The sequence below is a fragment of the Eulemur rufifrons genome, chromosome 8, assembly GCF_041146395.1.
Source record: "Eulemur rufifrons isolate Redbay chromosome 8, OSU_ERuf_1, whole genome shotgun sequence".
In the NCBI taxonomy this organism is placed as follows: Eukaryota; Metazoa; Chordata; class Mammalia; order Primates; family Lemuridae; genus Eulemur; species Eulemur rufifrons.
Window position 1 is genome coordinate 51350191 of NC_090990.1, and position 19760 is coordinate 51369950.

Below are 19760 nucleotides of genomic sequence, written 5' to 3' on the forward strand. Positions count from 1 at the left end.
GCCCTTATTATCCACATTTTATAAGAGGGGAAACTGGGCTGTGGAGAGGTAATTACCTTGGTCAAGGCGACAGGGCACAGCCCACAAGTGGCAGAATCCGACCGGGGCCCCCTTTGACCGCTGCGTGGAAACCGCAGGCGCTGGCCCGGCTGAGCGTCCGGCAGCTGAACCCTGAAGCCGGTTTCCCTCCGCCCGGCGCTCACGGCCACCACCACGGCTCCGGTCCCCGCCGGACCCCAGCTCGCCGCCACCTCGGCGCGCGCTTTGGCTCTGGAGCGCCCACCCCGGGCTTGGCGCGGGCACGGCGGGCGCGGCGGTAGGAAGGCGGGCGCTGGCCCCGGGGACGCCTGGAGCGCCCGCGGAGGGTGCGACACGTGCGGCTCAGGGCCCCGGGGCTGCTCGGTCTGCACAGGCCCGGGACGGACCCCGGCAGAGCGACGCGCGGTGAGTGATCAGTGGGTCGGGTGGGGCGGGGGTGCGGGCGCAGGCGGCCCCGGGATACCGGCCCAGCTGGATGTGTAAATACGTGGGCTTCCGTGCCCCGCTTCTCCTGCAGGTGGGGTGGGGTGGGGATTTCGGTGTGGGCCAGTCTTCATCGCGGTCCTAGCCCTCTGGGCACCGATGTTCATTCACTAGGGGGTGCTGGCTGGGGGTTTGGCTAGGTGGAGGCGTGGGGGCGCTCACATTGAGCCTCCAGGGTGCTCCTTGGGGTGGGGCGTAGAGTGGGGGGTCTCAAGGAAGCGTGGGGATGGCGTCTGGAAAAGGGCAGAGGCACTCCTCAAGGTCTACCCTCGGTCCAGACCCATGAGCGTGACTTACTGCTTGAAAATGGATCTCTTGTAAGTTACTGGGGGCTCTCGCATAGTCTTGGATGAGGGTGAACCATCCCTCTCTTGGCAGCGCTTGCCCGTGGCCTCTGTGAACAGACCCTGAGTCCCTGCCTGGTCAATTACTAGCAGGACGCTCTGGTGCAAGCCAATTGGCCAGCCTCAGTGTTTTGTCTGTGAAATGTGAGGCCCCTCTCACCTCCTTGGGGACCACTAAATATAAACATTGTAAGGGATTATATATTTGTACGGTTAGATCCAGGTCTACAGAAAGCACACAAAAAGACTTTCCCTGGTATGTCTGAAGACCAGGGCAAAATTAGTCTTTTTTTTTTTTTTTCCTTGCCATTTTTAAAACTCCAGGTAATTATAATCTGCTATGTGTGTGCCCTGTGTAGATGAGCATCTCTGTTGAGCACTGACTACCTGGTCCCTGGGTATATATTGTTATCTACTTCTTTAAAAGTCCAGTTGGGGTGGGTATATTCCCATGTTACAGATGTGGAAACTTGCACGTTTCGCACAGTGAATTACAGGTTTCTGACTCCAAACTCTGTATCCCTGTCATAAGCACCTCTGGCTTGTAACATTATATCCACCTCCACTTGAGCAAATAAACATTAGATTCTCATTCCCCATTAGCAAGGAATGGTGCGATGCCCTATGTCTCCATGCAACACGTAACTGAAAGGCCCTCATTGGCTAACAGCTAACACTTTCCTCCCCTGTTCAAATGTGAAATCCTAAACACATCCCTGTCCCTATATTAGGCACACCAGGCTCTAGAAGAGTTTTCAGCAGCTCTTTATCACGTTCCATGTTTCTGGAATGTCATGATGGTTATATAGAGTGGTAAATTTCTATACTTTGGCAAACTGAATCTTTCCTGTATTAGAATGAGTTTTAGTGTGAAAAAAAAATTTCTAAAGCATATGCATAGTTTTTAAGGGAGAAGAATCCTCTAAATAAGGTAGATGCTGAGTATCATTTATTTGTGGACTTATTTTTGTGTTACTACACCTGCTTTGTTCTCTACCAAATTATTTGTCATCTCTGTAATTACACTCACAGCACTGCTCTCAACTTCTACATATAAATTTTTGCAAACTAACCTGAAAAGAAAGCCAGATCCCAAAAGAAGTCTTATATAATTTCCTTTGTTCTTAGAAGTTTCTAGTGCTCTTTGCTAGTGGTAACAATTTTTTTTCAAAGACAAATAAGTATTGAACATATATTGTGTTCAATGCATTTGCTGGACACAGTAGCAAATAAAAGAAATGTAAGATCCAGTTCATGTCCTCAAGGTTGGGGAGATAAGAAATATAAGAACATTGAGTATGTCATAAACGATAGGTGGCATGAAGTCAGGAGATATGAAGTCTAGTTTTAATCAAATTAATCTTTCACTGATGAGCCAGATGAATGGGCAAAGAGAGAGGTCCAAAGTAAGGCTGTCTAACTTAATGCTAACAATGTCCTTGAAAAGAAATGATACTTTCTTTTTTATTATCATCGTAAATAGCAGATGATATTGACTGAGCTCTTGCTGTGTATCAGGCACTGTGATAATAGCTTCTCATTTAACCCTTACAATAATCCTGTGAAGTGGGTGCTGTTTTGTTCTCAGTTTACAGATGAGAAAACTCAGGCTGAGTGGTTAATTGATTTGTCACAGGCCACACAGCTAGAATTGTCAGAGCAGAGACTTAGGTGTTCTGACCCAGGTCCACTGCTCATTTTGTTACTACTCTAGTTGCTCAAGAGGCTGTTCTAGAAGCTTGGACTGAGGTGATGAAAATATGGCTCAATTCATCTTTGAGTAGTCACTTTGTGGTGTCAACATTGGAGGACTGAGGCTTACTGAGAATAAATGAGGAGGATAATATTTTTCCTGCAGAATTTAAATAGATGTGGGGCCAGGGCAGCCAGTTGGACTAGCAGAGCACCAAGAGTGGATTTTCATTTTCATTTTTATTTTTTTAATGCTGGTCAAGTGAAGCAGTGGGAGTGGAGAAGGAACAAAGGAATCTGTAACTGGTTGTGATCAATTAGTTGTAAACACCACTGCACTCAGACCAGCCAAGAGTGGATTTTTATTTCTCAGGTGATCATGGACTGAGAAGAGAAGCACAGAATGTAGTTCTAATCCCACTCTGGCTTTATTTCTGGTTTTTCTGTGTTATCATGGTCAACAGACAGATTTTTCCACCTGTAGAATAGAGATACTAGCAGTTACTTTATACAGTTGACCAAATAGTAACTAAATTATATGCTTTGCATTGTGATAAATTGCTAAGTAAATGCATATATGGGATGATTAAGATTAGAATCTTAATGTTTATTTTGCAATGCAGGAAAAGGAACACATTAGGCAAAATATCAGGCAGAGATATTGAGATGTGGGTTTGTTAGTTAGTATAGAGACTTCAGCGGAATTCTCAATTTATGAGAGAAACATTGCAGGATGGTGATAATTAGCCTTAGTATTTCACTCCCCTCCCAAGTGTGCCTCCAATTATCTTAAGATACTTGTGCAATTCCTAGAAAACTCAAAACAATGTAAGTGTAATATGTTTTACTATTTTTAATGCCTTCTAGCACTTTGTGAAAAGACTCAGGGGTTGATTTTATAAGGTGAAGCAAAACTTGCCGGGATTTGACAATACCCAATATAAAAATGTAAACCCTCTACCCCCATGCCGTTGTCTCCAAAGGGAGAATTCAAGTTTGAGGATGTCAAAGGAGAGAGCTTTCCAGTAAACTAAGGAAAAAAAGTTAGTAAAAGAGATTTAATTTTCCCAATAAATGTTGACTGCCATTTTTAAAACAAGGAAAGAAAGCTTTGAAATGTGAAGTCACTTGCCATGGTGACAGAGGTAAAACTGGAGGAGCCAAGGATGATGCCCAGGTCCTCTCACCCTGGATGCCATACTCTCTCCAGCACATCATCCTTCCCAGTAGAAGGTAGCTTATTCTATAGATAGTTCTAAGATGAGGCCCAGAGTGAAGACAGAAAAGGTTGGATTTGGATTTTTTAAACTTTATTGAACAAGAGCCATGAAAGTTGTAGACTTGTGGGAGCTAATCAAACAAAGAAAAGAGGTCATGAAACACATAGCTGATTTGAAAATGCCTTCTTTCTTCGAGACTCCGTCCATGTCTTGTTTGTTTTTTGTCTTTTTTCTCCTTTCTTGTTATGTTGAAGGGATACTTGTTCGATTTATAAGATAGCTCACAGTGCAGATGTCGGGGTGGGATACATTATTTTCACATGTGATATGTTTACACACAACATTGCAGGAGCCAATTATGCATGTCAAGTGGGATCCATCTGAAATGGAAATAAAGACAAGTAGAACTGACAAAGAAAACATTCCAGAAAAACAGGAAAGAAGGGAGAAAGGGAACTTTTTTTTTAAGGGAACTTTTTTTTTAAGAAACATGATAAAGATGAAAAGGAGAAAACATGCTGAAATGTTCTTTAAAAAGGAACAAAAGTTCAGAAGTCTCCTGCATTTGAGCAAGAGAAGAAGGTTCCTATACCTGAGTAAAATTCAAGAGGCACCTTAGGCCTACAAACGCTTACCAGTGAGATAAGAGAAAATTCAAGGGAGCGTCAGCAGCTGCACAAAAAAGAAAACAGGTACGTGCCACATTTGGCTCACGTAAACAGTGTTTGGACTGTTTGGTAAAAAGAAGAAAAAGCAGAGCAGATTGATACGGTGTTACTGTCCCTCCTTTTCGAGCCATTTAACGTGACATTGTTAAAGGGCTGATTTGGCATTATTAAGGGCCTAACGGGGCCTGATGGGCCAGCTTTTGTCCATGTTATGGTTTGTCCTATTTTTCATCAAATGGTAGACTGGAAGGAAAAAGGAGGTAATGCTTCAGCCAGGAGATTGACAGTTTTTTCTTGACATAGCTCATGGAAAGCCATGAAGAAGAGAAGATTGGCTCCAGTGACTAAGCTGCAAGTTAGCTACTTGGTAACTTGATTTGATTTTCCTTTTCTGTCACCATAATGGAATAGATCATTAGACAGGATTGCATATTGTATGTGTACTGGGTTTTGTTGTTTCATCCTCTTTTGAGGGAGGTAGGGAACAGAAATAATGATTCAGTCTTCTAAAGATTAAAGCATTAGGCATTCTAAGTGCCTTACTGGATGGGTAGCACAGCGATTGTATGTAAGATGCCTGGCATCATGCCTGGAACATACTAAGAGAGAAAAATTGTACCATTAGTATTAGGGGTAGTGTTAAGATTAGCATTATTTTTAGTATGGTGCTGCTACTGTTGACACTGGTCAGAAGCAATCTCACGTACTAGAAGCAATGCTGGATTAGAAATCAGGAGACCTAGGTTCTGATCTGGACTTTGCTATTAATATGACCTTGGGCAAGTCCCCTCTTTTCTCTAGGTCGCAGTTATTTATCTGTAAAATGGGGAAGGTGGAATAGATGGCCTCCAAAGTGCTGTCGTTATACTGATCTGCTACCAGGAAAACATGTCTGTAAGTAGCTTTGCCAGCAGAAGGGAAGAATTTTGTGCCCTGCCTTGTTGAGTCAACTGGTAATTAACAGCACACTGGTCATTTGTATGAAAACCAGCCTTCGGGCACATTCAGAACACTCGTTTGGTTGTTCTGTGGTAGCCAGGGTGAAATGTGAGCTGTTGGGAGGGGAAGGGAGCAGCAGGGACACTGTACTTACTAGGTAATCTTTGAGGTTCCTTCCTCCCCTGACTTTTTAAATTTTTTTGATAGCCACGCTTAGGAATTAAGATTGTCTAACATACGATAATTTTTTTAACCTAGTTTAACAAAACACACAATTCTAGTATATTGAAAATCCTGTGACTTAGAAAAGAAATGCAAATGTAGGACTCGGAAGGGTAAAAAGGAACTAGCCTCAGTGGAGTCCCTACTTTGTGCTAGGTATTCTCACGAGCCCGTGATACCATCAGATTGATCTTCACAATGGCTTTGTCTATATAGATATCACCGTCCCATTGTAGGGACGAGGAAATGGTGCTCTCATGGTGCATAGCACACAGTGGAACTGAGACTCACTAGCCTTTTTCTTTTCCACAATACTACACTTTCCCTTGACCTTAACGTGGTGCTACAAAAGACAAAATAATGTGGAAGTAGAAATTATTCCTGCCTGCATGAGATTATCACCTGTGAAAGAAAACTTGAGGGTTGGTTTTTTTTTTCCTTAGCCTAGTACAATACAATTTTCAGGTAGGTGCATATTTTGTGCTTCTCTCTGGAGTGATGGGGAAAGAGCCTGGATGAGGAATAATTTTTGTCTCTGCCTTCCTGCTGGTTGGTGTATTTCTGGCTGGTTCCTGCTCACCCTTTCCCCCCCTCCCTCACCTGTGACATTGTTTTCAATGTCTGGAAACTGTCACAACTTCAGTGATGAGTCAATGACATAGCACACTCTTTGATTTTCTGATTCAAGATAGAATTGTAGTGTTAATATTGATCTTCCAGGCAGGGTGTATGAAGGATGTTTACAGTTGATAGGAGGTTTCATTTTATTGGAAGATATCTCATTTACTTGAAGGTCTTTGGGGATTCTGAGCTTCTCATAAATAGACAAACTGTTTTTACCTGGTATTCAGAGAAAATGAGCAAGTTTGTGTTTGTATCAGTATGCTATATGAACTCAAATTGATCCTCTATTTTACCTATTTCATATATATATTTATATAATATACCTATACTTTAATCTACTTAATATATAAGATATCAATATATAAAAACACATACTTTATATATATCCATTTTTTAAATCCTTAGAATTACCATTTGAATAGTTTCACTATTGGAGGAATGTTACAACTTCACAAATTGCAAAACATATTGACAATCCCTAAAAGAAGTGCTGTAGGTATATTTTGCAGCTAGGAAGCAGAAACCTATTTAATTCCTATCTATGTTCATTCAGTTATCTTCTAGTTCAATCCATAATTTCCTCTCTTTCAGAATATTCTAAATTTTCACATAGCAACTAAGGTCGCCACTGTAAGAATGGATAAACTCCCCTCCACTCTCTTAGGTCTGAGAATCAGATTGACATAAGATAGATTAACAGGAGGAAAGCATACAGATTTAGTTAATAAGTTTTACATGGCATGGGAGCCCTCAAAAAGAAATGAAGACCCCAAGAAGTAGTGCGATCACTACTTATATACTGGCTTAAACAAAGAGTAGTAAACTGCGAAAATGTGACTAAATTATGTTGGGAGGCTTAGAAGATAAGAGCTATTTTAACAAGGTCTGTACAGAATTTTCTTGGTCTCAACTTCTCATCCTTGAAAATAAGGATGTTGCCTTTCCTTCTAGTACAGGACGAATGTCGAATGTCGTTCACACAGGAATTTCATCTTTTGCTTTTAAGGATCAGCATAAAAGTCAAAGTGATCTTCTTGCACCTGCCGTTTTTCAAGTGCCTTTAACTCAAATAGTCAATATGCCAGAGTAGCATATTTGAAGCCATCCCTACAATAACAAAATCTCATCAACGATGCCAACCACGATGTAGCAGTATAAGATTATTTTATGTAATTTTAGTGTAATTAGGTTAATACTAAACTAAACTAAAAGTAAAATAGACACAGAAAAACCATTTAAATTTCATTCAGGTTAGCACATGCCAACTACGTGCCACAAATGGTGGCCGCTGCTACCCCTGAGGAGCTTGCAGGGGAATAGAAGAGACAGACAAATACGGAAATAAATTAGTTCTACGTAACATGACATGTGCCAAGGGAGGAAGATGCCAGGATGCTATGCAGATACTGGGGAGAGTTTCCAGTCTGACCTGAAGACGTAAGTAAGGCTTCCTGCGCTTTGACCACTTCTTTGCATCTCCACTGCTGTAACTGAGGTCCGTGGCACCATTATTTTAGCTGTGTCTCTGCAATTGTTTCCTAACTGCTCTGCCTGCTCCCACTCTGGTCCCCAGAGTATTGCACATGTGCATGTGTGTCTCTGTGTGTGTGTGTTTAATGTAATTCATATCTTGTAACACCCCCAATTAAAACCCAATTAAATAAATAAGTACAACTGCTAACTAAACACCAGCAGTTTCCCATAGACTGAGTAAAATCCAGCTCCCTTTTATAGCAAACAAGCCTGTGGTAGGTCTGGCTCCTGCCTTCTTCTCCAATTTTATTTCCTACCATTCTCCCTGCAGTCACTCTCTCTAGCCACCCTGACCTATTCCTGCACCCCATTCTTGGCAGGCTCGTTCCTCTGCCTCCAGGATTTGCATTCACCGTTTTCTCCATCAGGAAAACTGTTCTCAAACCTTCACGTGGCCAGCACCAATCGCAGCTCGAGCTTTGCCTCCTACAAATGCCTTTGTTGACCAGCTTCTCTCCTCCCCAGGCTCTCTCTCCTCTTTTGTGTTCTTCTTTGGTCATTATCTGAACTTATTTGTTTGTTACTTATTGCTTTGTCTTCCATCTCCCCACTCTGGAATGTTTTCTCCGTGAGAGCCAAAACCCTGTCTGTCTCGTTCTCCACTGCATCCCAAGCCCCTGGCGCACAGCAGCTACTTAATACATGTTTGTTGAATGAATAACTGCATGAAAGGTGTCTGGGCTGAGTTTGAGTGGATGAATAAGACTCAGCCAGCTTAAGAATAATAGAAAACTATAGAGAATAACTAGCATGAACGAAAGACATAGGCGCACGAGTCGGCATGGGACATACTGGGATCTATAAGTAGCTCAGTGTCACTAGATGGTAGAGAGTCAGCAGAGAGTTGTGGTGGATGTGGCCGGTGATAAATACAGGACTGAGCTCCCAGAGGCCATTATTTTGGTTTAGATTTGTTCTTCTCAAACATTTTAACCAAAACCCACAAGAAATACAGTTTATGTTATGTGTAAACTGAGCTCCATCTCTATCCTTTAGAAGCAACTGCACTCACTGGCTCCTGGCCCCTTCCTCTACTTCAAAGCCAGCAGCGAAAGGGTGACATGTCTCTCTAACCACCTCTTCTGCCTTTCTTTGACAGTTTTAAGGACTCATGTGATTAAATTTGGCTCATTTGGGTAATCCAGGATAATCTTTCCATCTCAAGGTTCTTAACTTTAATCACAGCTCCAAATTTCCTTTGCCATGAAAGGTAACATACTCCGAGGAGATGAAGGGATGGGCAGCTTTGATGGGCTGTCATACCGCCTGCCTCAGGGATGTTTATAGGAGTTTTCTATAGAAACGTTGCATGTACCTTCCCTCCCTCCCTCTTTCTTTCAATAGATGTCCACTGAGTGCTAACTCTTCCCCAGTGTTAGGTGCTGGTACACAGCAGTGAGTGAGACAGACAATGTTCCTGCCTTCATGGGGACTTATATTCTAGTACAGAAGACAGATGACAAACGAGTCATCAAGTAAAGAAATAAGGTCGTTACAGATGGTGCCATGAAGATAGTAAGTAAGCTGAAGAGTAGGTAGAAATCAACTCGGGAAGACCTCTTTGGTCTGGGAGGGACAGGTGGGCAGGGAGGGGCTCTCCAAGGAAGTGAACTGTGATCCAAAATCTGAAAGATGTAAGTACATCAGCCACACTACTAGGCAAGGGAAGAGGATTCTAGTAAAGGACATGGAGAGTACAAAGTCCCCAGGCAGCAAAGGGCATGTGTTGTTCAAGGAACAGTCTGAAGGCCAGTGTGAATGGAGCAGGGTGAGCCAGGCAAAAACGTGGAGTAAGTGACAGTGATAAGACGGGAAGAGGCAAGGCCCTGCAGTGGCCGAGAGGCAGTGTGTGGTAAGGGCTGTGGATTTTACTCTCACAACAGCAATGGGCCCTGTTGAAGGGTTTTAGATCTGATTTCTGTTTTTAAAAGGTAGTTAGCTATGAGAAAATGACTCAGAAAGTGCAAGGATAGATTGGAGAGACACGTTGGGGGCTGCTGTAATCCAGTGTAGAGATGACAGTGGTTTGGACTAGGGTGAGGACAGTAGACATGGAGAGAAGTGGCTTGACCTGTGACATATTTTGGAGGTAAAATTGACAGGACAAGTGATGGTTTAGTTGTAGGGGGTGAGAAAGAGGGTAGAATCAAGGATGACTCTAGGTTCTTTAGCAACGTAGGGGTAAGAATGCCATTCACTGAGACCAAAAAGCCTGGAGGAAGAACCAATTTGAAGAAGTGGTGCCAAGAATTCAAATTGAACATGTTAATATTGAGGAGTGTGTTAGACGTCCAGGAGATGATGCCAAAGAAACAGACTATGAGATGGGAGCTTGGGGAGATGTCTGAGTTGAAAATCTACCTCTGAGAATCTTTAGCTTACGGATGATATCTAGAACCATGGGACCAGATGAGATCCCCTAGGGAGAAAGTAGGAATAGAGAAAAGATAACATCTCCAGTGCAGTAAGGTCCTTCCTCCAAGGGTTAAAAGTCAAGAGGAGGAGAAAGGGCAGCTGGCAATGACTATGGGAAAGATGCTACTGTTATTTGAGGCCTCCCTGAGTGATGAGTAAGTAGGCCAGAGGTAGAAGAGTCAAAGGGGCACTTTCCTAGAATCGTACTGGGGCAGGATGGTTGTGTCACTGGCACTTAATGTTGTACCTAGCACGCGAGAGGTAGCCATCAGCATCAAATGAGTAAGTGTAGTTTTCTCAAGCTCTCCATTATGCTCTGGCACGTTTCTAGGTATGGGGATAAGAGGCGAACATTTGTTTTTCATTGGCTTCTTTCCAGTGGCCTGACATCACAGAACTTCCCAGCCTACTTTATGAACTTTTGTCCCACCTTTAATAGAATTTAGACAATTTGCCAATGACTAGTAGAGCCATTCCATGGATTTGAATTTGGAACAGATAAGAAATCACCAGCTTATATTTTCTGAATTATTTCTGAACTATCCATGATAAAAATCACTTGGTAAATAAGTAAGTAATTATAAACAAACAAGTAAGATTGAGTTTCTATAGAAAACCCAAACAACCCTTGGAATTCCTTTCTTACTGCCAAAGAGATCACTATTTTACTAAGTTCCAGAAGGGTTATGACCCATTTTTCAGTCTACTGTTTCCCTGAATCACATGACTAGATCAGAAATTCCCATTAGTCAAAACTACTCTGTATGACTATGCCTTGTTTGGAAGAAAAAAATGTTTTGTATGGGACTTAGGCTCAGACAGGTTAAGTGACATATACATGGTCTCCAACTATTTAATCCCAGTTCTAAAGGACTCCAAAGCTCATTGCTATGGTCTGAATGTCTATGGCCCCTCAATTTAAAAAACTTTTTAAATGTTAAAAATGTTAACATTTTTCATATGTTAAAACTCTAACTCTCAAGGTGATGATATTAGGAAGTGAGGCTTTGGGAGGTGAGTAAATCATGAGGGTGGAGCTCTCATGAATGGAATTAGTGCCCTTATAAAAGAGACCCCAGGAGGCTGCCTTGCCCCTTCCACTATGTGAGGACGCAGTGAGAAGTTGGCAGTTTATAACCCAAAATAGGGCTCTCACCAGAATCTGACCATGCTGACACCTTCTTCTTGGACTTTGCAGCTTCCAGAACTGTGAGAAATAAATTTCTGTTGTTTATAAGCTACCCAGTCTAGGGCATTTTGTTACAGCAGCCCCAGTGGACTAAGACACCCAACCTCCTTCTCCAACCATTTGCTACACCCAAGAAGCTTCACTGAGATGGGGGTTGGAAGGTGGCTAAGATTTTACTAGTTTTAAAGGTATACTTCATTTTTAAAAACAACAAACAAAATCTTAACAATGTGAAGAAAAATAAAATGGCACTTTAAACTCTCCTGAATGATTTTGGTTCTGGTATTTTCTGAATGTGTTTAACATGAATTAATTAGTCTTCTTTTACCAGGAAGAATACGGGGTCATATTCCAGAGCTAATTGTTCATGGCACATGCTGTTAGAGGATACTCATTGGCACTTATTTTTATAATCATGTGGCTGTTGATTAAAGCAAAAATAGGTAAGATATTTCTGTAAGCTACTCTGTGGAGGGATTTGTGGTTTAAATTCTGTGGTATAGATTAACTGTGTATTTGTGGTAAATGTTCCGGTAGTTGGTTTTTTGTAGTCAATGTTATGTCATTTAAGTCGATAAGTCTGTTTCTATGTCTGTAACTAATTGTATTCTATTTAATTTATACTAACGATTAATGTAAGGGTCCAATAATTTCATTATCCTCTTAAGCAAGTGGCTAGGCATCATGAATGCATGTTTTACATTTTAGTGCATTTTAACAGAGGAACATTCATGAGTGAATTCAGCAGTGCTAAAAAAAATGATGGCTGGCGTTATCTCTGTTTGGTTTTTTTTTTTAATTAAAAGCTTATTTTTGGCTTTCTGGCCCATTGGGATCAAAGAAGCAGAGAACAAACATAAGTAAGATAGGAGAGAGAATGAGAGAAACTGTTTTAGCTCTGAAGATAAAAATAACTTTTTATTTTGAATGAATTTTCAGTATTTCCTTAGATAACTTTTTCACCAATTCCTGTTTATAGTAGTTGGTCTAAGCAATCTTACAATTATCCAAAAAAGACTTTCAATGGAGGCTTTATGTCACATCTGAAAATTCAGGGTGAACCTATAATTCTGAGCTTCTTTCACCAACAGTTGCTGAAAACCACCAACTGTTAATTTCTGAATAGTTGTCATATTTATTAATACAAAAGCTTCTAGAGAGTAGAAAATGACCTCTTTTAATAAAGGTTTAAGGTGTCATCAGGTATATAGTAAATAACAGAGAACTTATAAAAAGAGGAATACATTCATATAATTTCATATTAGCTATATCAGGTAATGGTTCATCCATCCCAAGATCTTATATCTAGAAGAAATATCAAAATATGGCATGGTAAGACTGAACTTCCATCATTGATGCCAATTACAGACATACCAAAGCCTTTCAGTATTTTCTCTTTGTTATAAAATAATGTTGCAGATTATACATACTTTATACCAGTAATACAGCAAGAGAAGGAATTACTCCTAAATATACCTCTAAAGTTTGCAATACTTTTTTAAAACTGTCTTCTTTTTCTTGGTATGAGTATTGAAGTAAGCATTATAAATCATAAATGGTGATGGAAACAAATGTGATTTATTCTGGGAAGCCCTCTTTAGTAGTCTGGTGAACAATTTGCATATGAGAAAGGCTGGTTTTTCCTGGAACCGTGTTCCTGAATGTTCTTCCAAATCTTCTGTCTCACCATTTTCCTATTTATAGTTCTGGTCATAGTATTACTGTTATGAGAAGGATGTACATTTTAATTCAAATATAGTTAAACTTCAATATGTTTGCCTTCTATTCTCACTGTGCATCACCCATATAACCAGAGCAATTGTGTGTTATTTATATTTCCATGATCTGATTGGGTTAATTTTACTCTGCTTTTGGGAATTGCACAAACTTTCCATTTGGAAATGGGTTTATTATTGCCTTTGTATCTTATTGCAGATGTGTGCAAGAGAGGAGATGTGACTGTGAAGCCTTCCCATGTAATTTTACTTGGATCAGCTGTCAATATTTCATGCTCTTTGAAGCCCAAACAAGGCTGCTTGCACTACTCCAGTTCGAACAGGTTAATCCTCTACAAGTTTGACAGAAGCATCAGTTTTCACAATGGTCACTCCCTCAATTCTCAAGTCACAAATCTTCCCCTTGGTACCACCTTGTTTGTCTGCAAACTGTCCTGTATCAATAGTGATGAGATTCGAATATGTGGAGCAGAAATCTCAGTTGGTGGTGAGCAGTCCATTCTGAATTTCTAAAAATTGGTGATCTTTTGGTATTTGTCATGTGTTAAGCAGAAATCCAAATACAGAACAGTGTTCTTTCTTTTCTGACCACATAGAAGTATTTTTATCTTGATAACAACATGAGTACCTCAGTGTGAGAAGTCCATAATTAATAGAATTGGGGTCTTCTTTAGAATATCTCTCTCACACACACACATACACACAACACACACACACACACACACACACACACGCACGATTAAAACCATTCATCTGTTGTCCTTGGTCTCCAATGGCAGGAAAATGTATCTCTGCAGTTGGGTCTTCATGCCTTTTTGACTTCAGAGAATTTGTTCAAAGCCACACCCTCCTAAAAAGAAGAAAGAGATGTATTTTTTTTGAATTATGCAGCCCAGGATGACTACACAAGGCTAAGCAGCACCTCTCCTCCTCCCTAACTCAATGCACAAAAAATAGTTCTTCCGGCCAGGCACGGTGGCTCATGCCTGTAATCCTAGCACTCTGGAAGGCCAAGATAGGAGGATCACTTGAGGTCAGTAGTTCGAGACCAGCCTGAGCAAGAGTGAGACCCCATCTCTACTAAAAATAGGAAAAAAACCAGCCAGGTGTGGTGGCACACACCTGCAGTTCCAGCTAGTTGGGAGGCTGAGGCAGGAGGATCACTTGAGCCCAGGAGTTTGAGGTTGCTGTGAGCTAGGCTGACGCCACGGCACTCTAGCCTGGGCAACAGAGTGAGACTCTGTCTCAATAATAATAATAATAATAATTCTTCCATCCATACTCGCCCCAGACCGCTAATTATCACACTTAGCAGAGGTTGAAAGAAAACATTGATCGTACTTATCTTTTCTTGGGTTCTCTAGAAAATTGCCTGAAATGAAACAGTCATGCTAACTCTTCATGGGGGGCAAGGGAGTTGTACAGTCCCAGGAGGGCAAGAGTGACGGAGTGAGCCAGGAAAGGGGCAAAAGCAAACACAAGATGGTGACATTACTGAGCTGGCCACAGCTTCAACAGCAAATACAGCTGGTTGTTTCTTCACATACAGACATTCCCAGAAAGGGCATATGGAAATCCCATGACAGGGAAAAAGAAGAAGAATTTAGCTGTCTCAGGGAGGTGTGCAGCATGAACGAGCAGCACACCTGCCTGCAGTTTGCAACCTGCAGCCCACAGCCTTGCAGGTCCAGCCAGGCAAGCCAATGAGATGCATGGGCCCTGAGTGATTCCGTGGCACCCTGTGCCTCAGTGGTTCCAGGGAAGCTCTGGGGTGACAGGCAAGAGGCATAAGGAGACTAGGACAAATTGCTGTAACAGGCTGGCTGACCAAGCTGTAGGGAGATGCTCTCTGTCATAAAGACAGTGATATAGAGCTCAATGAGACTCTTTCCAGGAAAGATGGACACTTCTTCTCTGTGACCTGTGAGGCTGGTGCCAGGCAGTTTTCCTAGAGGGCCACCAGGAGCATGGAGCAGAAGACCAAGCAAATGATGGGATGGGGAGGAGGCATACCTAGGCCCAGTGCTCCTCTTCCAGCTCAGGGCCTCCTGTTCACACCACTTAAGGGTCATGTACTCTCAGCTTTGATAGCCTGTGGCCCAGCAGAAGGAGCCTAGACTTTAAATCCTAATCCTGCCACTAGCAATGTACCCATAGACAACTTCAATTCTCTGAGCATCAGTTTCTCCATCTGTGTTATGAAGAGAGTAACATCTACCTCATAAGATAGTTGTAGTGACTCAGTGACCCCTCGTGTGCAAAGTGCTTAATCCAGTGCAAGGCACAGAGGAGGCATGGAAGTGATTAGCGCTAGAGTTGCAGTTCCACCCAGCTGTGCTTTTTTCTTCGTGCACGTGTCATGCTGGGTAACTGTGTGCCATTCCCTTAGAAGTACAAATATTGGTTATAAACAGAATTAATTTTTTGCTCAAAAACACCGTTGGCCTTTACCTTTCTTGCCTTCAGAGCACCTGAATATTTCACCCAGGTAATTCACCATTTTAGCAGACCAATATTACATATTTGTATGAGACATTCTCCACCTTGTGATATCAGTTCCAGGTATCCATAGTACTTCTGGCATTTTTTTCCTTTTCACAGACCAAGAACAGTCTTGGCAGACAGCACCCTTATAGATGTACCCAGCCATTCCATTCCATTTCATATCTGAGCAGTCATATATTACAGTGCTGCAGCCCCTTTTCATTTTTTAACTTTTCCATCAAGTGTATGTGGATGCATTTGTGGCACTTTGCAGCATCCAAAGCTTTAGAGAGGTGATGAGGAGTATCTGTCATGGTTCAGCTCAGTTCAGTTGGGTGGTGCTGCCAGAACGTTGCTTGCGCAATGTGCTCAAGTGGTAACCACACAATCAAATGGCTGTTCTTTGAGCAGGGTTAGCACATTTGAGATGAAGGACTAACTGGAAGGAACACCTTTTTCTGAGTATGGCTAGTCATTCCAAGAAAAGACAGTGAATTTTTTGTTTCACACAGTATAGTAAGCTCAATCCTATCTAGGGAGGGAAGAAGTAGCCCATTTTCTTTTTTGCAGTAAGTGGTAGTCCATAGTACCATTGCCTGTTTTGGGAGGGTCTGTCATAAACGTGGCTAGTTTTTCAGAGCTGGGAATAGGCGAGTGGCCTTTAAGTCTTTTCTTCCTGACCCCTTCTCTTGCTTGGGCTGCTCTGCTGCCCAGAGTTTATCCAAATTGTGGAGAAACTAAACAGCCAATGCGCTAGCTTAATCTAACAGGACTGATGCACAAACAGTTTAGAAAATCAAGGCAATAGGGAGGAGGGGATGAGTAAATTCACACTTCATGGGTGCGGTGCACTCTGTCTGGGGGATGGGCACGCTTGTAGCTTTGACTTGGACGGTGCAAAGGCAGTTTATGTGACCAAAGCACTTGTACCCCTGTAATATTCTGAAACAAAGAAATAAAAAAATAAAACAACAATTGATCAAAAAATAAAATAAAATAAAATCTATAGTGCTTCAAAAAAAAAAAAAAAAGAAAATCAAGGCAATAAATGAAAGACAATGGAATCTTGCTTAAATATATGCTTAGGCTGTTGATATTTCTGAAAATGATTTATCTAAGACTTTTTACTTCCCATAACAAGTAGGGCTTTTAAAACAATAACAACCATAATGCTCATAACAATATCTTATATTGTAAGTTATTTTAATTTTCAGAGGGTTTAATATCTGTTCTTTCTTGGGCATCAGCTATTGTACATTTGTATTAAGGAGAATTTTGCCTGGTTGTCCCTGGAACAGACAGTTTCTGCCAAAACTTAGCCCTGAGCTGAAGGACATCTGGATGTCATGGTCCAGTGAGAAATCAGTTTTTATATCAAGAAACTTGCTTTGTGGGTGAAAGCTGTGGTCTTTACAATGAGAGTTTCTGTAAGCCTTTAGGAATAAAGGTGGGGGTTAAACTTTTTCATTAAGTAAAAGTTCCAGTTACTTTATGTTAATATCTCATTTGCTCATCAAAAGACCCTACAATGGCTTTTGAGTAAAGATGGTGGATTGAACACATATATTAATTAATACTTTCATTCCCCCTGAAATAAAGTCAAGATGAAATTTTTTAAAAAGTGTTCAAGTGGCACAAACCCTCCAGGACAAAAAGAGTAGGAGGGAAACAAATCAACAAAATTTGGGAAGCTGGTAAGAAAAGTCAAGTTGCAACCGTACTTAACGCAAAAGCCCTCTCCCCAGAAAGACTCAGAAGTTGGTGCCACCATTACCCCTGGGAGTGAGGGTAAAAGTGGGACTGACATGGGAGATGTGATTGAAAGGCTGTTTAAAAAGCAGTAAGAGACTTAGATCCCTTCCTAGTTCCATAAAGCCAGCGCTCTGACACAAGACTTGGTATCACAGGGCTACAGGGCGAGGAGAAGCCAGCTCAGCTGAGCCTAGCGGTACCGCACTGAAAAACAGAGCAATTAAAGGAACATTTACATACAGTGCTCTTCAATCCACACTTTCCTCCAGGCAGATTGAAAAATCCTTTTGTAGGAAATCTGACCAGGCCAAAAGAAAATATCTAAAAATGTTGACAACAGGGCTCCTTCCTCCACTGGCAAAACCTAGCCAGGTAGCTCTGGAGTGAAACAGAGTCAGCAAGCGCCTCCCAACTGACACACACACAGATCCCCGATCTATAACTTAGTGCCCCACTCCTATATATGAGTAAATACAAGGATCTGAGGAAAATGTCTAACATGAAGGACAGACACCAAAACAAACATATAGAACAAAATATATAAGAAAAGTGGAGGAATAGGGTATTCAGGGAGAAGAATTAAAAAAACAAAAACTATGTTTGATGCCATTAGAGAATTAAGAGAAAATATTGTGTACAAGACAAAAACAGGATACTATAAAAAGAAAATACTTAGAGAATAGAAAATATGCCCCAAAAATTTTTTTAAAAATGATAATCAGAAATGAAAAACTCAAGACGAAGGTAGAAATATAAACTAAAACTGGTTTTCCCTAATAGGAGAACAAAAAGACGAAGAGTTTAAAATACAAAATATAAAATTAGAGAAAGGTCTAGCCTATGAAAAATAGGGACTTTTGGAAAGAAAAAAATAGAGAAATCATTAGAAAAATAATTCAAGAAAGTGTCCCAACTGAAGGACAAGAGTTCCTCAAATGTATGAGCCCTTTGAGAATCCAGAAGGATGAGTGAAAACAGACCCTCAGTAAGTACATCTCTGTGAAAATTCAGAATAGTGGAGACAAGGAGACAATTCTACAATCTCCTGAAGAGAAAAATCAGACCATATACAGTGACCTAAGATTCAGAATGGCTTCAAGCTTCTCGATAACCACCTGGAATATAGGAAACAACAAGCATCGCCTTCAGAATTCTGAGTGGAAATTCTTTTCAACTTAGAATTCTATACTCAGCCAAAGTGTCAGTCAAATGTGAGGGTAGAATAAAGATATTTTTAACCATACTCAAAATTTTCCCTCCCACACACCCTTTCCCAGGGAACTCCTGGAGGTTATGCTCCACCAACACAAGTCATTAAATCAAGAAGAAGAAGAACACACTGGATGTAAGAAAAGGAGATTCAACACAGGATAAAGGAGAAAGAATTTATGGGGTGTGAGGATGAGCAGCCCCAGAATGACAGCTGAGTACCAGGTGTGGAGGCAGCCTGTCTTGTCGCAAAGTTCACAAGCCTCCAAGAGAGGGCCTCAAGCAGATGAAACCGACAGAAGTTCCAATGGGTCTGAATATGTGGAACAATGATTCAGATAATTGGCTTGGAGTTTGGAATTATATTAAAAAGAAAACAAAACAAATGGAAAAATAAGGCAATCAATTACTTACTCCGAGATAAAAAGTTCTTTAGAAGATGAAAAGTTAACATATATGGCTCAGTTATGAGTAATGTGTGTATATACATATGTATACAGTGTGTATATATATAAACATGTAATATATAAACACATACATATATGTGTTTATATATGCACTGTACACATACATATGTATATGTACATAAGGAATTAATTTTCAAATGTTCACACAGTGCTCCAAGTGATGCACTGCAGAAATTAGACTTAGGTAGCACAGCCCAGGAGGACATGACTAGGGCAAGTGGGTAGAAGTGCATTGGCAGCAAATTTCAGGTGAATGGAACAAAGAGTCCCTAGATTTTAAAGGTTTCTAATATTTGAAGGGCATCACTCGTAAAAAGTTACCTTACCATCAATCACTAAGAGAGCTAGTACTGGATGGTCATCTGTCAGGGAAAATGGTAGACTATGGAGTGGAAAGGCTTGGACTTGAGTCAGCCACACTTGGGCTGTAGCCTTGATTCTGCCAGTTCGTAACTGTGTCCTCTTGGGCAAAATATTCCACCTCTCTAAGTCTTAGTTTCTTCTTCCATAAAATAAGGATAATAATGTTATCTACCTCATGGGGTGCTTTGATGTTTAACTGAGAAAAATTGCACATGAAACACTTATCAAAGAGCTTGGCATATAGCAAGTGTTTGATCAAACATATTCACTATTATTACTACTGTTATTAGAAGAAATTCTTGCCTTGGAGGCAACCTTGAACTTGATGGAATCTAAAATAGTTTCCAGCTTATCTGGGTTTGGGTGACATGGGGAGGTATT

At 41.1% G+C, this 19760-nt stretch overlaps 1 protein-coding gene across 3 annotated transcripts in view; it reads left to right on the plus strand.

Annotated features, from left to right (window-relative positions):
• The first annotated feature begins 357 nt into the window (after positions 1–357).
• The window catches only part of IL12RB2 (interleukin 12 receptor subunit beta 2), a 79794-nt gene continuing 60391 nt past the window's right edge, over positions 358–19760 (plus strand). For 2 of the 3 annotated variants that reach the window (XM_069478049.1, XM_069478050.1), the window contains exons 1-2: positions 11736–11811; positions 13304–13591. In XM_069478049.1, coding sequence (XP_069334150.1) covers positions 11736–11811; positions 13304–13591 — 364 coding nt within the window. Of the gene's footprint in view, positions 445–11699; positions 11812–13303; positions 13592–19760 lie in introns of those variants that run through there. The other variant, XM_069478048.1, reaches the window with a different exon arrangement.